Source organism: Elgaria multicarinata, chromosome 1, assembly GCF_023053635.1.
Source record: "Elgaria multicarinata webbii isolate HBS135686 ecotype San Diego chromosome 1, rElgMul1.1.pri, whole genome shotgun sequence".
NCBI classification, from domain to species: domain Eukaryota; kingdom Metazoa; phylum Chordata; class Lepidosauria; order Squamata; family Anguidae; genus Elgaria; species Elgaria multicarinata.
In genome coordinates, this window is record NC_086171.1 from 8707336 (window position 1) to 8727100 (window position 19765).

At 46.2% G+C, this 19765-nt stretch overlaps 1 protein-coding gene across 4 annotated transcripts in view; it reads right to left on the minus strand.

Annotated features, from left to right (window-relative positions):
* LOC134396511 (pituitary adenylate cyclase-activating polypeptide type I receptor-like) overlaps window positions 1–19765 on the minus strand; it is a 145866-nt gene that overhangs the window by 66530 nt on the left and 59571 nt on the right. For all 4 annotated transcript variants that reach the window (XM_063123041.1, XM_063123033.1, XM_063123026.1 and 1 more), the window contains exons 5-9: window positions 13997–14032; window positions 12671–12709; window positions 7398–7522; window positions 3132–3229; window positions 101–233 (exon numbers count right to left, since the gene is read on the minus strand). In XM_063123041.1, coding sequence (XP_062979111.1) covers window positions 101–233; window positions 3132–3229; window positions 7398–7522; window positions 12671–12709; window positions 13997–14032 — 431 coding nt within the window. The remainder of the gene's footprint in view (window positions 1–100; window positions 234–3131; window positions 3230–7397; window positions 7523–12670; window positions 12710–13996; window positions 14033–19765) is intronic.

A 19765-nucleotide genomic window follows, 5' to 3' on the forward strand; every position in this document is an offset into this window, starting at 1 on the left:
ACAATTAAATGCACACTCTGGCATTTATTATCCTATGAGCAGCTAGAAACTGTCCTTTTCTTCCCCGAAAGTGACAGGCCTTGGTTCTGGCCTACCTTACCGTCGAGATAAAACAGTGATTGCTGTCTTGTTCAGCATATAGAATCCCATCCTTGATGAAGACCGATATGGCTCGTAGAATGAAGGAAACGAAGAGATTCATGTGAATGAAGTTCCGGGTGCAGTGTAGTTTCCTGGGGTCGAGGGGGGGGGGAAATGGCCACCAAAATAGAGAGATCACATCCCATTTGCAGGTCTGTTCCCCAAGTTACACTCTTCTAGATCAGGCGTTCCCAACCTGTTCCCCTCTAAGTGACTTGAACTACAAATTCCATCACCCCAACTGGCATGGCCAGATTAGCAACAGGCACTGTAGGCTAGCAATGGGCACCAAAGGAAGTGAGGCAGGTGGCTACCAGGAGGAGGGCCTTCTCTGTTGTGGCACCCTGGCTGTGGAATGAGCTCCCTACTGAGGTTTGCCTGGCACCTACACTGAACTCCTTCAGGAGCCAGGGGAAGACCTTCTGATTTTCCCAGTATTTTAGCAATTTATTATCCTAGGCTTTTAAGTCTGATATTTTAAACCTGCATTTTAAATCTCTGTGTTGCTGCTCAGTTTTATCCTGGTTGTGCTTTTGTAATGTGGGTTTATATTGTGGTTTTAAGTTTCCATATTAAATTTTATACTTTGAATGGTTTTAATTTTTGTGAACCGCCCGGAGAGCTCCGGCTATTGGGCGATATAGAAATGCAATAAATAAATAAATAAATAATTTTATGCTGTACTACGGTTTTAACTTTTGTGGACCAGCTTGAGAGCTTCGGCTATTGTGGGGTATAAAATAAAATGAAATAAATAAATGGTTTTGGTTCATGTTTAAATGCGAACTAATCTAATTGGCACATGCTAAACAGATATCCCAATTCTGAGCCCAATTCAAGGTGCTGGTTTTAACCTATAAAGACCTACAATACCTCTCCCGACATGAATCTACCCGTCCACTGCGCTCAACATCTAAGGTCCTCCTCCGAGTGTCGACTCCGAGGGAAGCTCAGAGGATGGCAACAAGGGAGAGGTAGGGTGACCGTATGAAAAGGAGGACAGGGCTCCTGTATCTTTAACAGTTGCATAGAAAAGGGAATTTCAGCAGGTGTCATTTGTATATACGGAGAACGTGGTGAATTTTCCTCTTCATCACAGCAGTTAAAGCTGCAGGAGCTATACTAGAATGACCAGATACAAAAGATGGCAGGGCTCCTGCAGCTTTAACTGTTGTGATGAACAAGGGATTTCAACAGGTTCTGTATGCATACAAAGGACACCTGCTGAAATTCCCCTTCCAATACAACTGTTAAGAGATACAGGAGCCCAGTCCTCTTTTCCATAGGGTCACCCTAATACCAATGAAATCAGTTGTGCATGGTTGCAGCAGTAGGAAGGGAGTGCTCCCCTCCCCTCCTGCTGCCACCACCACCATGCAAAGACAAAGGTGGGAAATCTGTCAACCGGCCCGACTTGTCGAGGATTAATTTTTCTGAACCGCCCAGAGAGCTCCGGCTATTGGGCGGTATAGAAATGTAATTAATTAATTAATTAATTAATTGATGAGGAAGTCTACACCTCCTGGTGGAGCGGGGAGGATCTCGCCGTATGCTGATCGTGAGATCCTCCCCTTCAGTCCACACATGGCACACGACGTCCCGGGAGGGAAGAGAAGGAGCTGGAGCGCACCTGTGCTTCAGCGCAAAAGTTAGTTTTTTAAAAAAGGCCCGGCCCTGCTCCCCTCCCCACCCCCGATGGGCATGGAGCGCTTGAGGAGCTCCGTGCCCCGTGCCTGGTTCCCGGTTCCTCACGTTTACTCACAAGGAGCCAAGATGAAACCGGGATGGCTGTCCACACCTCCCGCGGTCTCGGGACAATTATAGAATCATAGAATAGCAGAGTTGGAAGGGTCTACAAGGCCATCCAGTCCAACCCCCTACTCATTGCAAGAATCCACCCTAAAACATCCCTGACAGATGGTTGTCCAGCTGCCTCTTGAATGCCTCTAGCGTGGGAAAGCCCACAACCTCACCTGGAATCTGGTTCCATTGTCGTACTGCTCTAACAGTCAGGAAGTTTTTCCTGATGTCCAGCTGGAATCTGGCTTCCTTTAACTTGAGCCCGTTATTCCGCGCCCTGCACTCTGGGAGGATCGAGAAGAGATCCTGGCCCTCCTCTGTGTGGCAACCTTTTAAGTATTTGAAGAGTGCTCTCATGTCTCCCCTCAATTTTCTCTTCTCCAGGCTAAACATGCCCAGTTCTTTCAGTCTCTCTTCATAGGGCTTTGTTTCCAGACCCCTGATCATCCTGGTTGCCCTCCTCTGAACACGAGGGCAACCCTGAGACCGCAGGAAAAATCGAGCTAAAAGCCATCCCGGTAATCCTGGGGAAATGGAGGGATGATCCCTCCCTGCCTCCAGGATTCCCTTGTGCATCATGTGGACACACAGGGATGATCCCGGGGCAATCCCCGGGATAAGGCATTGTCTAGGCATGCCCTGAGTTGGGCTAGCAGGAGATGTCGGAACAGAGTCCGGGGAGCCGAACGGATGAAATCCTCTGAGCTCCACTCCACAAATAGATTCCTCCGACATCCCTCCATAACTGCCGTGGCTGAGTTTCCACGTGGTTTGGTTGGAGTTCTTTCAACACCTAAGGACGGGCGAACCAATAATTGTTGAGATGACCCAGTTTCTCCCGATTTGAGGATCCTCTTCTCTCATTTCCTATTTTTGTTTGTGCTCTCCTCTCCTTTCGGTGGAAATAGAAAAGTGCGCATTTTGAATGGAGAAATGCACACCTTCAAAGAAAGCAACTCCCCAAATGCGAGCTCCCCCCCCCCCCCATAGCATACAGCATTTTCTTCAAGTGTGAACACTGGACTGGGGGTTCGTGAGCATTTTCGGAGAACATGCTCTCCTGCTTGCGTGCAGAGTTGTAATCATGGCACTTTTGCACGATTTGCAAGCATGAACCAAGTTCTCGTGCGCCCCCATCTCGTGCATCCCTACGCACACCTCCCAAACCCCTCCCGCTCACGCCAACTCACCTGAAACGGCACAAGATCACCATGGCTGTGGTGAGCGAAACAAGGGACGTGCTGTACCCGACAGTGTACAGAGCCTTGACCGAGAGATAGTAGTAGTCCTGAGGAAGAAAGCCACAGCGTTGCCGTTACTATGGGGACAGATTCAGAGCTCAGTGGTAGAGCATGTGCAGAAGGTGACAGTTTTAACCTTTGGCATCCCCATTCTAAAGGGTTAGGTAGCAGGCCACCACCACCATCATCATCATCATCATAATCATCATCATCATCTACATTTATATACTGCCCCATAGCCAAACCTTTCTGGGCTATTTACAAAAGTTAAAAACAGTGAACATTAAAAATAAATATATAAAATTTAAAACCATAAAAAAGCATTTCCCCAATGTAATTGCAACTAGGGCTGTGCAGGGACACACACACACACCCCGATCTGCTCCGAACCGCTCTGGATCGATCCAGACCTCTTCCGACCCGATCCGGATCAGGATCGAGAGGTCTGGATTTTCCCTCATAGGGAAAGAAAAATGCCTATAACTTTTTTTTGTTTTTCAAGATAAACACATGTAACTGGGCACCATGATAGCTTCTAAATGGATCCTTAGTCAAGCCAATTTTGAAGAAAATCAGATCATGCCCTGATTTTTAGAGAATTTTTTAAACTTTCACCCCCCCATTTACAAAACTGCATTTATCTCCATCATTTTACAAGATATGAACATGTAACTGGGCACCATGATATCTTCCAGATAGGACATTAGGCATGGCCACTTTGAAGGAAATGGGATCACCCCCTGATTTTTAGCGAATTTTTAAAGATTTCAGCATTCCCCCCATTTACAAAACTGCATTCATCTCTGTCATTTTTCAAGATACACACATGTAACTGGGCACCATGATAGCTTCCACATAGGAACTTACGCATGCCAACTTTGAAGGAAATCAGATCATACCCTGATTTTTAGTGATTTTTTAAAAAGTTAAACCTCAACCACAATTAGGGTGACCATATGAAAAGGAGGACAGGGCTCCTGGATCTTTAACAGTTGTATTGAAAAAGGGAATTTCAGCAGGTGTTATCTGTATATATGGAGAACCTGGAGAAATTCCCTCGTCATCACAGCAGTTAAAGCTGCAGGTGCCCTGCCCTCTTTTAAATCTGGTCACTCTAGTATAGCTGCTGCAGCTTTAACTGTGGTGACGAAGAGGGAATTTCACCAGGTTCTCCATATATAGAAATGACACCTACTGAAATTCCCTTATCTATGCAACTGTTAAAGATCCAGGAGCCCTGTCCTCCTTTCCATATGGTCACCCTAACCACAATATCCTTCAGAAATAAAATGTGTATTAGAAAGAGATAGTGGAAGTGCATCTCGGGACAATATTAGCACTTCAAAGGGAACACAGTGCAAAGGGAACACTGTGTTCCCTTGAAGTGCTGTTGTCCTGAAATGCACTTTCACTATCTCTTTCTAATACACATTTTATTTCTGAAGGATATTGAGAGACAGCCTAACTAGGGTTGTGCACGGACCCCCCGCTCCGCCCCGTGGGCCGATCCGAAAATTCCGGATCGGCCCGCTCCGCGCCACTCCGCCCATACTCCGCTCCTCTTCGCTGCGGAGCTCCGGCTCCGAATCGGTGCTCCGCAGTGGAGGGGAGTGGTGCCAGGAAAGGCCGGGAGAGGAGGGCGGGGGGGGTTACCGGGCCCTGCCACCATCGCCGCCCGTGCGGCGATGGCGGCAGAGCCCGGTAAGGGACCAAGGGGGAGGGGGACCCTACCTGCCTCCATCTGCGGTCCGTCAGCCTAGACTTCCTGGTTGAACCACGGGCTCAATTGAAGAAGCCGAGGGACCGTGGACGGAGGCAGGTAAGGGAGAGGAGGGGGTGTTTACCGGGCCCTGCCGCTGTCACCAGTGACAGCGGCAGGGCCCGGTAAACCCCACTTACCTTTCCGGTGGAGCTCCGGATCGTGGCGAAGGATCCGCCTTCACCTCGATACTCTTCACCACACTCCGCCAGCCCCCCAATCCTCTTTGCCTCCGCCTTAAGGGGAGGCGAAGCACCCCGCTCCGCTTCTAATTCGCCGGTCCGATTAGAAGCGGAGCACATCCCTAAGCCTAACCTACCTCACAGGATTATTGTGAGGATAAAATGGAGAAGAGGAGGACCATGTAGGCCACCTTGGGCTCCTTCTAGGAAAGGTGGAATATAAATGTAACAAATAAATAAACAAATGCTTCTGAGTTACAATGTTCAGCTGTTTTCATGTTCTCACAAATTACATCCAACCTAATTTGGGCTCATTCCCTGCCATAAATAACAAATAAACCACTTTTTTCAGTAAGAGCTTGGCCATGGGAGTGTGGGGTTGAGGGCACTGCTTTGCAGTGGTTCCGCTCCATCCTCTCAGAATGGTTCCGGACAGTGTCGCTCAAGGAAGTTGCTCCTTGAAAAAAGTGATGTTCCTCTCCCTGATGTTGCTTAATATCCAAGAACATAAGAACATCAGAAAAGCCCTGATGCTGGATCAGACCAAGGGTCCATCTAGGCCAGCACTCTGTTCACACAGTGGCCAACCAGCCATTGGCCAGGGACCAACAAGCAGGACACGGTGCAACAGCACCCTCCCACCCATGATCCCCCGCAACTGGTGCACACAAGCTCACTGCCTTGGATACTGGAGTTAACACATAGCCATCAGGGCTTGTGGCCATGGGCAGCCTTCTCCTCCAGGAATTTATCGACCCCCCTTTAAAGCCATCCAAATTGGTGGCCATCACCACAACTTTTGGTAGTGAATTCCATCATTTAACTATGTGCTACATGGAATCACTGGGAGAGGACATCTGGAGATTTGGGGCCAGGTGTTATCAGTACACTGATGACACCCAAACCTTTTTCCATAAAGATGTGGCTCCTCTAAATGACTGCCTGAAGTTGGTAATGGGCTGGATGATGGAATCATAGTATCATAGAATAGCAGAGTTGGAAGGGGCCTACAAGGCCATCGAGTCCAACCCCCTGCTCAATGCAGGAATCCACCCTAAAGCATCCCTGACAGATGGTTGTCCAGCTACCTCTTGAAGGCCTCTAGTGTGGGAGAACCCAGACTGAACAAACTGAACTTGAATCCAGGAAAGCAGAAATGCTTGCTTTAAGGGTCCTAATTCAGGTATTGTGTCAACCAGTTTTGGATGGGGTCACACTTCCCCTGAAGGAGCAAGTTCATAGCTTGGGGGGTGCTTCTTGACCCGGCTCTGCTCCTGGTACGCCAGCTGGAGGCGATGGTGAGAAGTGCCTGTTATCAGCTTCAGCTGATATGCCAAGCACACCTGTTCCTGGAACATGTGTAGCTTGTAATGGTGGTGCATGTGTTGGTAATCTCCAGCCTAGATTTCTGTAATGTGCTGTATTTGGACATCCCATGGAGACCATATAACACCAGTTTGAAAATCTTTACACTGGCTGCCAATTTGTTTCTGGGCAAATGATAAGGTGCTGGTCTTTACCTTTAAAGCCCTACATGGTCTAGGTCCAAGGCCCCTTAGAGAGCACCTCCTCCCCTATGTTCCAGCCGGCCACTGAAGGTCTTCTGAAGGTCATCTGCTGTGGCTGCCGAATGTGAGACTGGCAGCCACACCCCAGGGGACCTTTTCCTTTGCCGCCCTTCAGCTGTGGATGACCTGCTGTCTGAAACGCACCTGCTAGCTTCGTTGAATGTCTTTAAGCAGGCATTAAAGGCTCTTAACATTCTGGCAGCTGTTCCCTCTTTAGAATCTTATTGCTGACTGTTATATGTTGTTTTATTGATTGTTTTATCTTGTTTAAACTGTTTTTAACTCTGAATGCCGCCTAGAGTATTTTGTGTATAGGAGGGATATAAATTGAATTAATAATAATAATAATAATAATAATAATAATAATAATAATAATAATATATTGTATATTGTATTATGTGCTTTAAATTTTAATGTGATTTGTTTTTTTAAATATTAAGCAGTATATACCTAATTAAATAAGTAAGTATTCTACAATAAAATACTTTTAGAGAAGAAAAGTGTACGTCTAAATAACTTACAGTTAGAAATGTATATTTGGCGAGAAAACCATACTCAAAATCCATGTTTAAATATGGATTTTATTTTTTATGCAGTTCTGTTTAAATAGAACATTAATGCAGAAATGGGTGAAAACGGATCCATGAATGAACACATGTGAAACTGACGTGGATCAGACAAAGATGGATTTCTTGTTCCAGCCTACCTGGCTATAATCCGTCGTGGTGTCATTCTCATCAAATCCACAGGCATCATAGTAATGAGGAAAAGGTTCCGACCAGCCTTCCTCAGTACAGTTCCTGCTAACGACTTTTAAGTCTGGGGAACCACCTGAAAGTTAACACAGAGCATCTTTGGTTAACGTTGTGCAGTGGGTCACAGAAGCTAGACTGTGGGCCAAACTGTGGGAACCTCTGAGGACTGTATTTGAGCCACGGACCAGAGTTTCTCCACCTCTGAGGTAGTGCAAAGGACCATAGGATGTTTCAAGGAGATGCTGCACTCTCATGCTTGGAATTTTGATGTAACTTCTTATGCCGCTAGTAAGCATTCAGCCATGGGTACTGTTAGTACAAACGTTTAGTGAAGGCCTTCCATGATGTGAAGGAGATTTATGAGGAAAGAAGCAGAAGATGGAGGTTATTATTAGTATTAGTATTAGTATTATTTTATTTATATCCCACCTTTTTTCCTCCAAGGTACCCAAGGTGGTGTACATAATCCTCCTCCTCCTCCTCCCCATTTTATCCTCACAACAACAACCCTATGAGGTAGGTTGGGCTGAGAGCCTGTGACTGGCCCAAAATCACCCAGTGGGTTTCCATGGCCGAGTGGGGACTAGAACCCAGATCGCCCGACTCCCAGTCTGATACCTTAGCCACTACACCACACTGGTTCTAGGTGATGCTACTCTTACACCATTTCCTAAAAGACAATGGAGTTATCCTGACTCCACAACAGTGGGAAAAATATCATTGCAAGAAGGAATTCTCAAAGGGAGAACATCGCCATGGAGAATCGCCCTTCTCCTCACCTCTGCTCTCCTCACCACAGGTTCTGGGGGGATGCCACTGTGTCTTTCAAAACCATGATCCATTCACTACCCCAATTAAGGGCCAAACTGCAGGTCCCAGCAGCTGAGCGTGACTTTCCTGCAATTTTTTAAAACCCGAAAGTAGTCTCAGGAGGCTGCCATTTTGAGAAGAGGACTACTGGTGGGGTTGGTCCCTCCAGTATTCCCCCCCCCCCCAAGAGCCCTGCTGGATCAAACCAGAGGCCCACCTAGTCCAGCATCCTGTTCACACAGTGGCCAACCGGCTGCCTTTGTAAGCCCACAAGTAGGGCAGTAGTGCAACAGCACCTTCACACATGATTTTTTTCTCACTGCAGGCGAAAAGATCTGGGCATCTTTATCTTCATCAGGAAGGAAGGTGAGAATCAGCTTAGTGCTGGGCCAAATCCTACCTCCTAATTTCAGGAACTTCCCCTCTCCCTGTGAAAGAGGCATTGTTTGTTCTGTGTCTTTTGTAGGGAGGGGGGAAATTCAGAGAATTTTCTCCTTGGGGAGGGGGACAGGGTTTCCACGTATCTTTTTTAAGTGTTGCCGGTCGCTAAGGGTCCTTCCTCCTATTTTTTTTTAGTTGTTCAAACCCCCCTTTCCTTGGCATTTGGAAGAGCCAAGCATTTCTTAGTGAATGCCTATTGGAGACCATGTGACCTCTCCCTGTCCAATAAGCATTCAGGAAGAGCCAAGCATTTCTTAGTGAATGCCTATTGGAGACCATGTGACCTCTCCCTGTCCAATAAGCATTCAGGAAGAACTCCTGGGCTCTTAAAAATGCCAGGCGTGTGTGTGTGTGTTTTTTAAAAAATAAATAAGAAAGAAGACTTTTCAACAACTGGCTACATTTCAAAAAGTATGTGGAAACCCTGTCCCCCTCCCCAAGGAGGAAATTCTCTGAAATTCCCACCTCTCCCAGCCTCTTTCACCTGAGTTTTCATTCCTCCCCCCCACCCCAAAATGCTGAGAATGGAATGGTCGAAATTTTCAGCACAGCAATAATAATAATAATAATAATAATAATAATAATAATAATTTTATTTATTTATTTATTTATTTATTTATTTATTACATTTCTATACTGCCCAATAGCCGGAGCTCTCTGAGCGGTTCACAAAAATTAAAAACATTCAAAGTATAAAACAACAGTATAAAACCATAATATAAAATACAATTTAAAAGCTCAACCAGATGATGATGATGATAATAATAATAATAATAATAATGTCAGCAATGAAAAGGTTTATTTCATGAAGAAGAAGAAGGAGGAGGAGGAGGAGGAGGAGGAGGAGGAGTTGAAGAAAGTACCATGGAGCTGTGTGCCATGTATCTTTTTGGTTTTGAATGCCCTTGGAAGCCAGGACACTAATTAATTTCTGGGCATGTTGCTCCTTCCTTTCTGGATTGTGCAGCCATCTGAACTCATTTAATTTTCACCTCCTCTATTGCCAACTTGAATGATGCGGGAGTATTTCTAATTATCCAAGAGAGCGGCTGCAGCCAGCGGATCCCAAGGCCGCAATGGCCTTGACTGCCGTGGCAGCATTCTTTTCAGCAAGTCCCATTTCAAATTTCAAATGAAAGAAGGGTTGTGCAAGGGCAGACGTGAAATCTCTTTGAAGGAGCTATGTGCAGGAGATGTCCTTGAAAGATTGCGCCTCTGGGCTGTCGGGCAGTTCCATCGGGCGAAAAGATCCCATGAATGAAGAACATCATATATTAAGCAGAGAATGAAAACTCAGCTTTTGGGGACAGGGGGAGCGGTTGACAAATACATCTTAGTGGGCCTGTTCAGACAACACACGAAGCCATGGTTAGGCTGCCAACCCTTTTGCAGTAAATGTTCAGTGAGTTTGTTTAAATTAGGGCTGTGCACGGACCCCCCAATCCACTCCGGTTCCCGATCCACAACTTCCGGATCGAGTCCGCTCCGCCCCACGTCGATCCGCCTATGGTCCGCTGCGGAGGTCTGGATCTGAATCAGAGCTCTGTGGCACCAGCACCGGTGCCAGGTAAGCCCCCCCCATACAACTTACCTGCCTCTGTCGTGGTCCAGCGGTGGCTTCAACTGAAGCCGAGGACTCAAACAGGAAGACCAGGCCGCAGCGGCCTGGTCTTCCGGTTTGAATCCTCGGCCTCAGTTGAAGCCACCGCCGGACCGCGATGGAGCCAGGTAAGCCGCCCTCCCCCCTGCCCCTTACCTGGCTCTGCCGCCATCGCTGCACAGACTGTAGCAGCACCAGGTAAGCCCTCACTTACCTTTTTTTCAGAGCTCCGGATCGAGGCAAAGGATCCGCTTGGTCTCGATCCACAGCTCCCCCAACCCAACCCGATCCGTCTCCGCCTTTGTCAGAGGCAAATCAGGCCGCCTCGCTATCGTTTCTCCAATCCAAAGCGAAGCGCAGCACAGCCCTAGTTTAAATCATCATTCCGTAGCAACCATGGTTAGGAATGGTTCACACGATGCACTAAGTCATGATTCACATGGTACGCTAAGCCATAAAATGGAGGATAAAAATGGAGAGGAGGAGGATTATGTACACCGCCTTGGGTTCCTTGGAGGAAAAAAAGGGGGATATAAATGCAACAAATAAATAAATAAATAAATAAAGTTTCGCTCAAAATGCTTAACCACTGTGGCTTGGCGTGTCGCCTGAACAGGGTGAATGCATTTTTTCTTGTAGCCTACTGTGGTCTGGGGCCATGGCTAGACCTACTGGGTCTACTGTGATGGAGGGAGGAGGATCTCGCGATATGTTATTGTGAGCTCTCCCCCTCTGTCTACTCATGGCGTGCAATGTCCCAAGAGGGAAAGGACATTGCACCAGCCTTTTTTTTTTTTTTTAATGGAGAAGGAGCACACGAGCGCTCGACTGCAAAATGTAATTTCTTTTTTGACCATCAACGCTGGTTTGATAAGTTTTGGAAACCAGCTTTAAATGATAAGTTGACTCAACATAGCAGGTTAGCAAGAGGTGAAATAACATCAGACGCATTTTGGGAAAACTGGTTGGAATCTTTTTCATTTATTAATATGAATCCTGGCGAACCTAGACCTCCAATGACTCAGGAATCCTTTTGGTCAGAGGTTCTAACTTAACCTGCATCTTTTCCTGTACCAGAAAGTATAGATTTGTTTAAGATTTCTATATTTATTGAGTGCTTATGGGAGGTATGAACACCCATGCTTTTTATAGTGGTGCTGTGGGAACATTTGTATTGTTGTTGAGTGTTTTCTTTTCATAGAATCATATAGAATCATAGAATAGCAGAGTTGGAAGGGGCCTACAAAGCCATCGAGTCCAACCCCCTGCTCAATGCAGGAATCTACCCTAAAGCATCCCTGACAGATGGTTGTCCAGCTGCCTCTTGAAGGCCTCTAGTGTGGGAGAGCCCACCACCTCCCTACGTAACTGGTTCCACTGTCATACTGCTCTAACAGTCAGGAAGTTTTTCCTGATGTCCAGCTGGAATCTGGCTTCCTTTAACTTGAGCCCGTTATTCCATGTCCTGCACTCTGGGAGGATCGAGAAGAGATCCTGGCCCTCCTCTGTGTGACAACCTTTTAAGTATTTGAAGAGTGCTATCATGTCTCCCCTCAATCTACTCTTCTCTTCTTTTACTCTCTGTGTTTATTGTATAAAAATAGTAATAATAATAATAATAATAATAATAATAATAATAATTTTTCCCGCTCCCTCCACCCCACCCCCGATGGGCACAGAGATCCTGAGGAGCTCTATGCCCGGGTCCTGGCTACTCGCAAGGAGCCAGGACAACTCACAATGCCTGGCCACATGATCTGCGGTCTTGGGATCAGCCTGAGACCATGGAAAAAGCAGGCCAAAAGGGTAGGGCGCTATCCCAGGCCAAGGGAGGAATCATCCCGCCCTGTTCCCAGGATCCCTTGTGCATCATGTGAACGTGCAGGGACAATCGCCCCGTCTAGCCACGCCCTAGGCGGCATGAGATGATCCGCGGCAGGCTGATGAGCAATTCTCGACTCGCTGTAAGGATCTGGACTCACTCTCCCGGAGCTCCGCATGCGCGTGCTCTCCTTTGGTCTCTTGCAGGAGCACCATGGCGCAATGCGGAACTCCTGGCTCAGCACCGGCTTTCCCACTTCAGGCAACACCGCGGTTGGCAGCGCCGGGGGTTGCCGCGATGTCTCTCAGTAATTGTTGTTACGGCAATAAGTATAATTTATAATTATGTCCCTGCTAGATGGTAGCACTTGAGAATACATTTTCATAATGCCATGCAAAGTAATAGGCTGCCAAGCGTACCGCTATAATTAGAATTGATTAGGAAATTAATATCCGTTTAGCTTCAGCTCCAGTCCCTTTCTCTCTTTTTCCCACTCCAGGGGAAAGAGAAGAAGGGTGGGGAAAAGCTGTCACTCTGTCTCTTTTTCTTACCTAGAATTTGGCCGGCACTGTCCATTAGTTCAAAATCACCTGTGAAGAAAAAGGGGAAACACACACATGAGGATAGCATCTTAATAAAGTTGCAATCTATCCTTCTTTGGGGGTAATCATACAGGTCAGGGGTGTAGAAACACACCAGGGTGAAAAGCCGTATGATGTCAGCTGAGTGTGGCCCATGCAGAGCAAAGCCCTCACATAGCAAAGCATTAGTACAGGGGAATTCTTCGTGTTATCTCCAATCTGTGGTTGGAGATAACAGAGGGGATTCCTCTCCCTGCCTCCTCCACAGCAGGGGCAGGGTTTGTGGAGGGGGAGAGGCCATGGGGTAGAGGTCAGTGAGGCAAAACAAGCCTTCATTAGCCAGGCACAATAGTGATCATTTCCAAAGAGGCAGCCATGCTGTAGCGAAATCAACCAAGAACCATGTGACATCTCAGCGCACAAGCCCATTTCAGTGTGTACATCTTACAATCACAGTGGCTAATCCATGTGTAATGCTGTCAAGAGACACAGGGCATGGCTAAACCTACCTGCAGACAGGGGAGGATCTCGCAATATGGTGATCGTGCAATGTCCCAGGAGGAAGAGGATATCACACCTGCCATTTTGGTGTTGTTGTTTTTTAATCAAAAATGAGTGCAGGAGTGCTCCCCCTACCACCATCCCCGATGGGCACGGAGCTCCTGAGGAATGCCATGCCCCGTGCCAGTTCCCGGCTCCTCACAGTTACTCGTGAGGAGCTGGGACGAAACTGGGATGGCGGCCCACACCTCCTGTGGTCTCAAGATCATCCTAAGACCACAGGAAAAGCTGGGATAGAAGTGTAGGGCCATATCCCAGGGAAAAGGAGGGATCATCCCTCCCTGCTCCCAGGATCCCTTGTGCGTCATGTGGGTGCACAAGGACGATCCCCGGGATATCGCCCCGTCTAGCCGTGCCCACAGATGTTCCTCAGGAAGACGGCATAAATTAAACATGGGTATCCCAATACCCCCATGGGTCACTGAGTGCCTGGAAGCAGGTCTTCCATCCTGTGTGCATGGATGGAAAACCGTGGGTGCAAACAGGAAGTGCTCCCTTGTAGTATACGAAGTACAGCTGTACAGGTGCTTCCAAAAAAGTAACGTTACACTACTCTTTGGGGGGAGGAGGGATGGTGTAGGGCTGGGTTCAAGGTCGTACCCTGCTCCCTCTGCCCTGCCAGGAGGAGTTTTGCCTTTTGGAATGGGCTCCCCACATCCCAGGGTAAGATGCATCTCATGTCCCCTGCCTGCCTTATTGAAACGGTCCCCCTCCATTACTAGAACCTGACCTCACCTGGTTGAGCATAGGCCATGCTATTCACATCCCAACCTGTAAAAAGAAGAAAGAAGGAAGGAAGGAAGGAAGGAAGGAAGGAAGGAAGGAAGGAAGGAAGAAAGGAAGAAAGAAAGAAAGAAAGAAAGAAAGAAAGAAAGAAAGAAAGAAAGAAAGAAAGAAAGAACATGGTTAAATGCACAGTTACAAGATGGGGGACACTTGGCTCAGCAATACTACAAAGGAGAAAGATCTTGGAATTGTTGTAGATCACAAGCTGAATATCAGCCAACAGTGCGATAGGGCTGCAAGAAAGGCAAATGCTATTTTGGGCTGCATTAATAGAAGTATAAATTCCAAATCGCGTGAGGTACTGGTTCCTCTCTATTCCGCCCTGGTTAGGCCTCATCTAGAGTATTGCATCCAGTTCTGGGCTCCACAATTCAAGAAGGACGCAGACAAGCTGGAGCGTGTTCAGAGGAGGGCAACCAGGATGATCAGGGGTCTGGAAACAAAGCCATGTGAAGAGAGACTGAAAGAACTGGGCATGTTTAGCCTGGAGAAGAGAAGATTGAGGGGAGACATGAGAACATTCTTCAAATACTTAAAAGGTTGTCACACAGAGGAGGGCCAGGACCTCTTCTCGATCCTCCCAGAGTGCAGGACACGGAATAACGGGCTCAAGTCACAGAAAGCCAGATTCCAGCTGGACATCAGGAAAAACTTCCTGACTGTTAGAGCAGTACGACAATGGAATCAGTTACCTAGGGAGGTGGTGGCCTCTCCCACACTAGAGGCCTTCAAGAGGCAGCTGGACAACCATCTGTCAGGGATGCTTTAGGGTGGATTCCTGCCTTGAGCAGTCGGTTGGACTCGATGGCCTTGTAGGCCCCTTCCAACTCTGCTATTCTATGATTCTATGAAACCATCATGAGCAAATTTCGCTTTTCTCCAACAAAAGCTAAACCTGTGTATGCAACTGAACTGAATACGTTTTCTTCCCCTGTCTTTCCTGCCACCTCCATCCTCCTCCCCAACTGAATTCCCTCCCTCCATTGCTGCTCCTGTGTGGAATGTTAGATTGTAAGTTCCTTGAGGCAGAGGTCTGTGGCTTATTGTTGTTAAGTGCTTTGTTTGTAATTAAACAGGATCATTGTTATTTTATGTGATTGGTTTTATTATCTTCTCTGGTGGAACAGGGTGGGTAAAAAGAAATGCAAAATATCCAGTGTGAATCAACGCACACCCACCCACCCACCCACACCCAAACAATAGTTTGCACCCACCAAATCCCAGGCATCTAATTTGAAATTCCCCCCACCCCTCCAGATGCTGAATCTCAAGATGTTTTCACTGGTGCTTTTGGAATATTGATCAGAGAGAAACTGCAGTTTATGGATTAATTTTGGTGAAATAGTTTGCTGAACAACTAGGTATCTGGGAGAATCATAGAATAGTAGAGTTGGAAGGAACCAATAAGGCCATCCAGTCTAACCCCCTGCTCCATGCAGGAATCCACCATGCAAGCATCCCTGACAGATGGTTGTCCAGCTGCCTCTTGAAGGCCTCTGGTGTGGGAGAGCCCACAACCTCCCTAGGTAACTGGTTCCATTGTTGTACTGCTCTAACAGTCAGGATGGTTTTCCTGATGTCAAGCTGGAATCTGGCTTTCTGTGACTTGGGTTTATTATTCCGTGTCCTGCACTCTGGGAGGATTGTGAAGAGATCCTGGCCCTCCTCAGTGTGACAACCTTTCAATTACTTGAAGAGTGCTATCATGTCTCCCCTCAGCCTTCTCTTCTCCAGGCTAAATATCCTGTTTCCTGAGTCCTAGCAGAGCAGAGCAAAGGAAGCTGCCCCAGCTGGACTAGAAGGTACATAAGGAAGCAAGTTCCCCGAGAGCGAGTGATCCGAGCAAGCGAACAGGGAGCGCTAACAGGAGTTTGTCAGGGGAGGTGTAGTGGAAGAGGAGACCAAGGCAAAGAGGAGGGAGGCCTTGAGTAAATATTGGAGACTGCCTATTGAAAGGCTTAATCCACACTAAGCAGGATATAGCACTATGAAAGTGGTATGAAAGTGGTATATAGCATGGGTCAATGGGCCCCGACAGTTGTCAGTGCGTTTCAATACTGCTACAAATTTATTTATTTATTACATTTCTATACCATGTGGCTCCTGCCTCTTATATACCACTTTCATACTACTTTCATAGTGCTATATCCTGCTTAGTGTAGATCTGTCCAAAGACTGCATCAGGAATCCCTTCTTCAGAGGTGATGGTTGCATGCAGAGGGAGGGGGGGTTTCTTTCCCTCTACGGCTGGGTGCATTCAAACATGCTCTCCTCCATCCTGTAATCATTGTAGATGCTGTCCCTAGCCCAGGGCAGCCACCCATCCTGCAACAGAATGGGAGGCCCTTTCTGCTGGTCTCTGGTCTGTCATGGTCAACTGGATTCCATCCCTCATCCTGGAAAATCAACAGCATAGTTATTCTTTTTCTTTTTCTTTCAGTTTTCAAAAGCAACTGACTTACATCAAATCAGTATTTGTCCATCACGTCCAGGATTGACTACTCTGACAGCATCTTCCTGGTGTCTTTGCCATTATTGTTCGGGGTCGCAAAGGCAGCACGTCTGGATGATTTGCAAATTGAAACTAAATTCTTGGACATCCTTAGACAGGCCAAGAATTGAACCTGGAAGCATCTGCACGTAAATCAGGCAATCTCTCCTTATCTCAGTCAATCTTATGGATGGTGGAATTGCAGATGTGAGCGTGCACATCTGTATGCACCCAGGGATAAAGGATGCATGACCCACAACCTTGTGCCCAGTCTTCCTGTGGTGAGTTATGAATGGGATTGTGCATAGGCTTACACAGGCGTCATTCGGTTGATGGACGCACCCATTTCTTCCTGTCCACAGTTGTCGTGCATGTGGCAGAACTTGTTTTCACATGCAGGTTGCATCACAGAATCATAGAATCATAGAATAGCAGAGTTGGAAGGGGCCTACAAGGCCATCGAGTCCAACCCCCTGCTCAATGCAGGAATCCACCCTAAAGCATCCCTGACAGATGGTTGTCCAGCTGCCTCTTGAAGACCTCTAGTGTGGGAGAGCCCACAACCTCACCAGGCAACTGATTCCATTGTCGTACTGCTCTAACAGTCAGGAAGTTTTTCCTGATGTCCAGCTGGAATCTGGCTTCCTTTAACTTGAGCCCATTATTCGGCTCAAGTTAAATCTGGGGATGAGCCTATGATGGAAAACAGAGGCTCTCCCCAGATGGACTGGGACCAACTCTCATCATAAGAGACTTTAAAGGAATAGTCAGTTCAATCTCCTAAGGTGCCAAGTGTATGTATGTACCTGTAGTGTTTCATTTAGCCACTAGAGGGTCCTGCACGCTTTTCAGATTTCCTGGCAATGTGTCTGTGGAGCAGACGGCAGGTAAATAACAAAGATTTGTCTGGGATTCAAGGTGCCTTGCAAAAAGCACCCGGACTTCCTAGTTCTATAGCATCCTCTACTTCAAGTGGACTCAAGGTGTGATTAATTTTGGCCTCTAAATTCTGCTTGATGCTTACCTCCATTGGGCATAACCTAAGGTTCTCAGGTTCTCAGATGGTGTTCTGGAGAAGCTCTAGCATTCTTTGGAGGTTGATCAGGTTCTATCTGGTCAAGAGGGCAGGGCTCCTGCAGCTTTAACTGTCGTGATGAAGAGGGAATTTCACCCGGTGCTGCGTGCATACAAACGACACCAGCTAAAATTCCCTTTTCCATTCAACTGTTAAACATACAGGAGCCCAGTCCTCTTTTCCATATGGTCACCCTAGCATTATGTTTCCCTTAGAGCTGCTTGACTAGGCCTCAAGGTCACACACTTCTCTTTCCTTTTATTTATTCGATTTTGGTTGCTTGAACGTTACCATAAGTGGAGCGTTCCAGAAAGGTGGCCAATATATTATTAAAACGAATAAATAAACATAACCACTACACAGAATGTGGTGTACCATGAGGTCTGCGTGTCGTCTCATTCCTGTCTAGCCATGAGTCAATGCTCTCTGTTGTTCCTTAGACTACTTTTCTTGCCTTTCAGTGCTTTCATTCCGGCTTTTTTGACTGATGTTACACAAGCCGCTGGCCTCATGGGTAGTGAGTGTACTCATCACTTTCAAAAGATCCCAGCCGTTGCTATGGAGATGCTGGCCCACTGCTGGTTATTGGGGAACGATGACTGAAAAGACAGTGTAAGACACATCGGCCATCATGTCTGCAGATCAGTCCTACCTGACGAACTGACAGACCCCGGGGAAATGATTACTTTCCCCCGAGTCGAGCTATTATGATTTGTTCCTCTAAAGAGGCCATCAATTCTGACCTTGCTCTTGCGAAATTGAACTTGGGCCTAGTTTAAGCAAACAGCTGATGAAGTGGCCGTCCATAAAATAGGAACATGCTGGGGCTCAATTCTCACAAAGGACGGTCACCATGAAAGGCTGCAGATAAGGAATCACATAACATGAATGTTGTGCCATATAAAATCATAGAGCTGGAGGGAACCTCAAAGACCATCTATTCCAACCCCCTGCCAACACAGCCTTTCCAATACATGGCTCACAGAACTTCTTGTAACAACAACAGCAACCACCCAGCACTACATACTAGGGATGTATGAGAATTTCATCTCCGTTAATTTAACACCAGCTCTTGCTGCAGTCATAATTGTGATCTAGTACGCAAAATGTGTAATTTAGAAAAATGAACATTTTAAGAATGTTTTCTCACCCTTTCATTTGTGGTTTTCCTCCATCATTACATTAATGATGCATTGTGAATGCAATGATGAAACGCTGCAATGAAGCAATTTGGATATGACTGTACTTTTCATATTTTTGTGTGTTGTAAAAAAAGTGCATGGGTAAAACATTGTATGGGTAAAACAGTGTGCCAAAACAATGGGTAAAAAAAGTGCATGGGTAAAAGATTTTATGTGTAAAACACGTCCCAAAATAATGGGTAAAAAAAAGTGCATGGGTAAAACATTGTATGGGTAAAACAGTGTGCCAAAACAATGGGTAAAAAAAGTGCATGGGTAAAAGATTTTATGTGTAAAACACGTCCCAAAATAATGGGTAAAAAAAAGTGCATGGGTAAAACATTGTATGGGTAAAACAGTGTGCCAAAACAATGGGTAAAAAAAGTGCATGGGTAAAACATTGTATGGGTAAAACACTGTACCAAAATAATGGGTAAAAAAAAGTGCATGGGTAAAACATTGTATGGGTAAAACAGTGTGCCAAAACAATGGGTAAAAAAAGTGCATGGGTAAAAGATTTTATGTGTAAAACACGTCCCAAAATAATGGGTAAAAAAAAGTGCATGGGTAAAACATTGTATGGGTAAAACAGTGTGCCAAAACAATGGGTAAAAAAAGTGCATGGGTAAAAGATTTTATGTGTAAAACACGTCCCAAAATAATGGGTAAAAAAAAGTGCATGGGTAAAACATTGTATGGGTAAAACACTGTACCAAAATAATGGGTAAAAAAAAGTGCATGGGTAAAACATTGTATGGGTAAAACAGTGTGCCAAAACAATGGGTAAAAAAAGTGCATGGGTAAAAGATTTTATGTGTAAAACACGTCCCAAAATAATGGGTAAAAAAAAGTGCATGGGTAAAACATTGTATGGGTAAAACACTGTACCAAAATAATGGGTAAAAAAAAGTGCATGGGTAAAACATTGTATGGGTAAAACACTGTACCAAAATAATGGGTAAAAAAAAGTG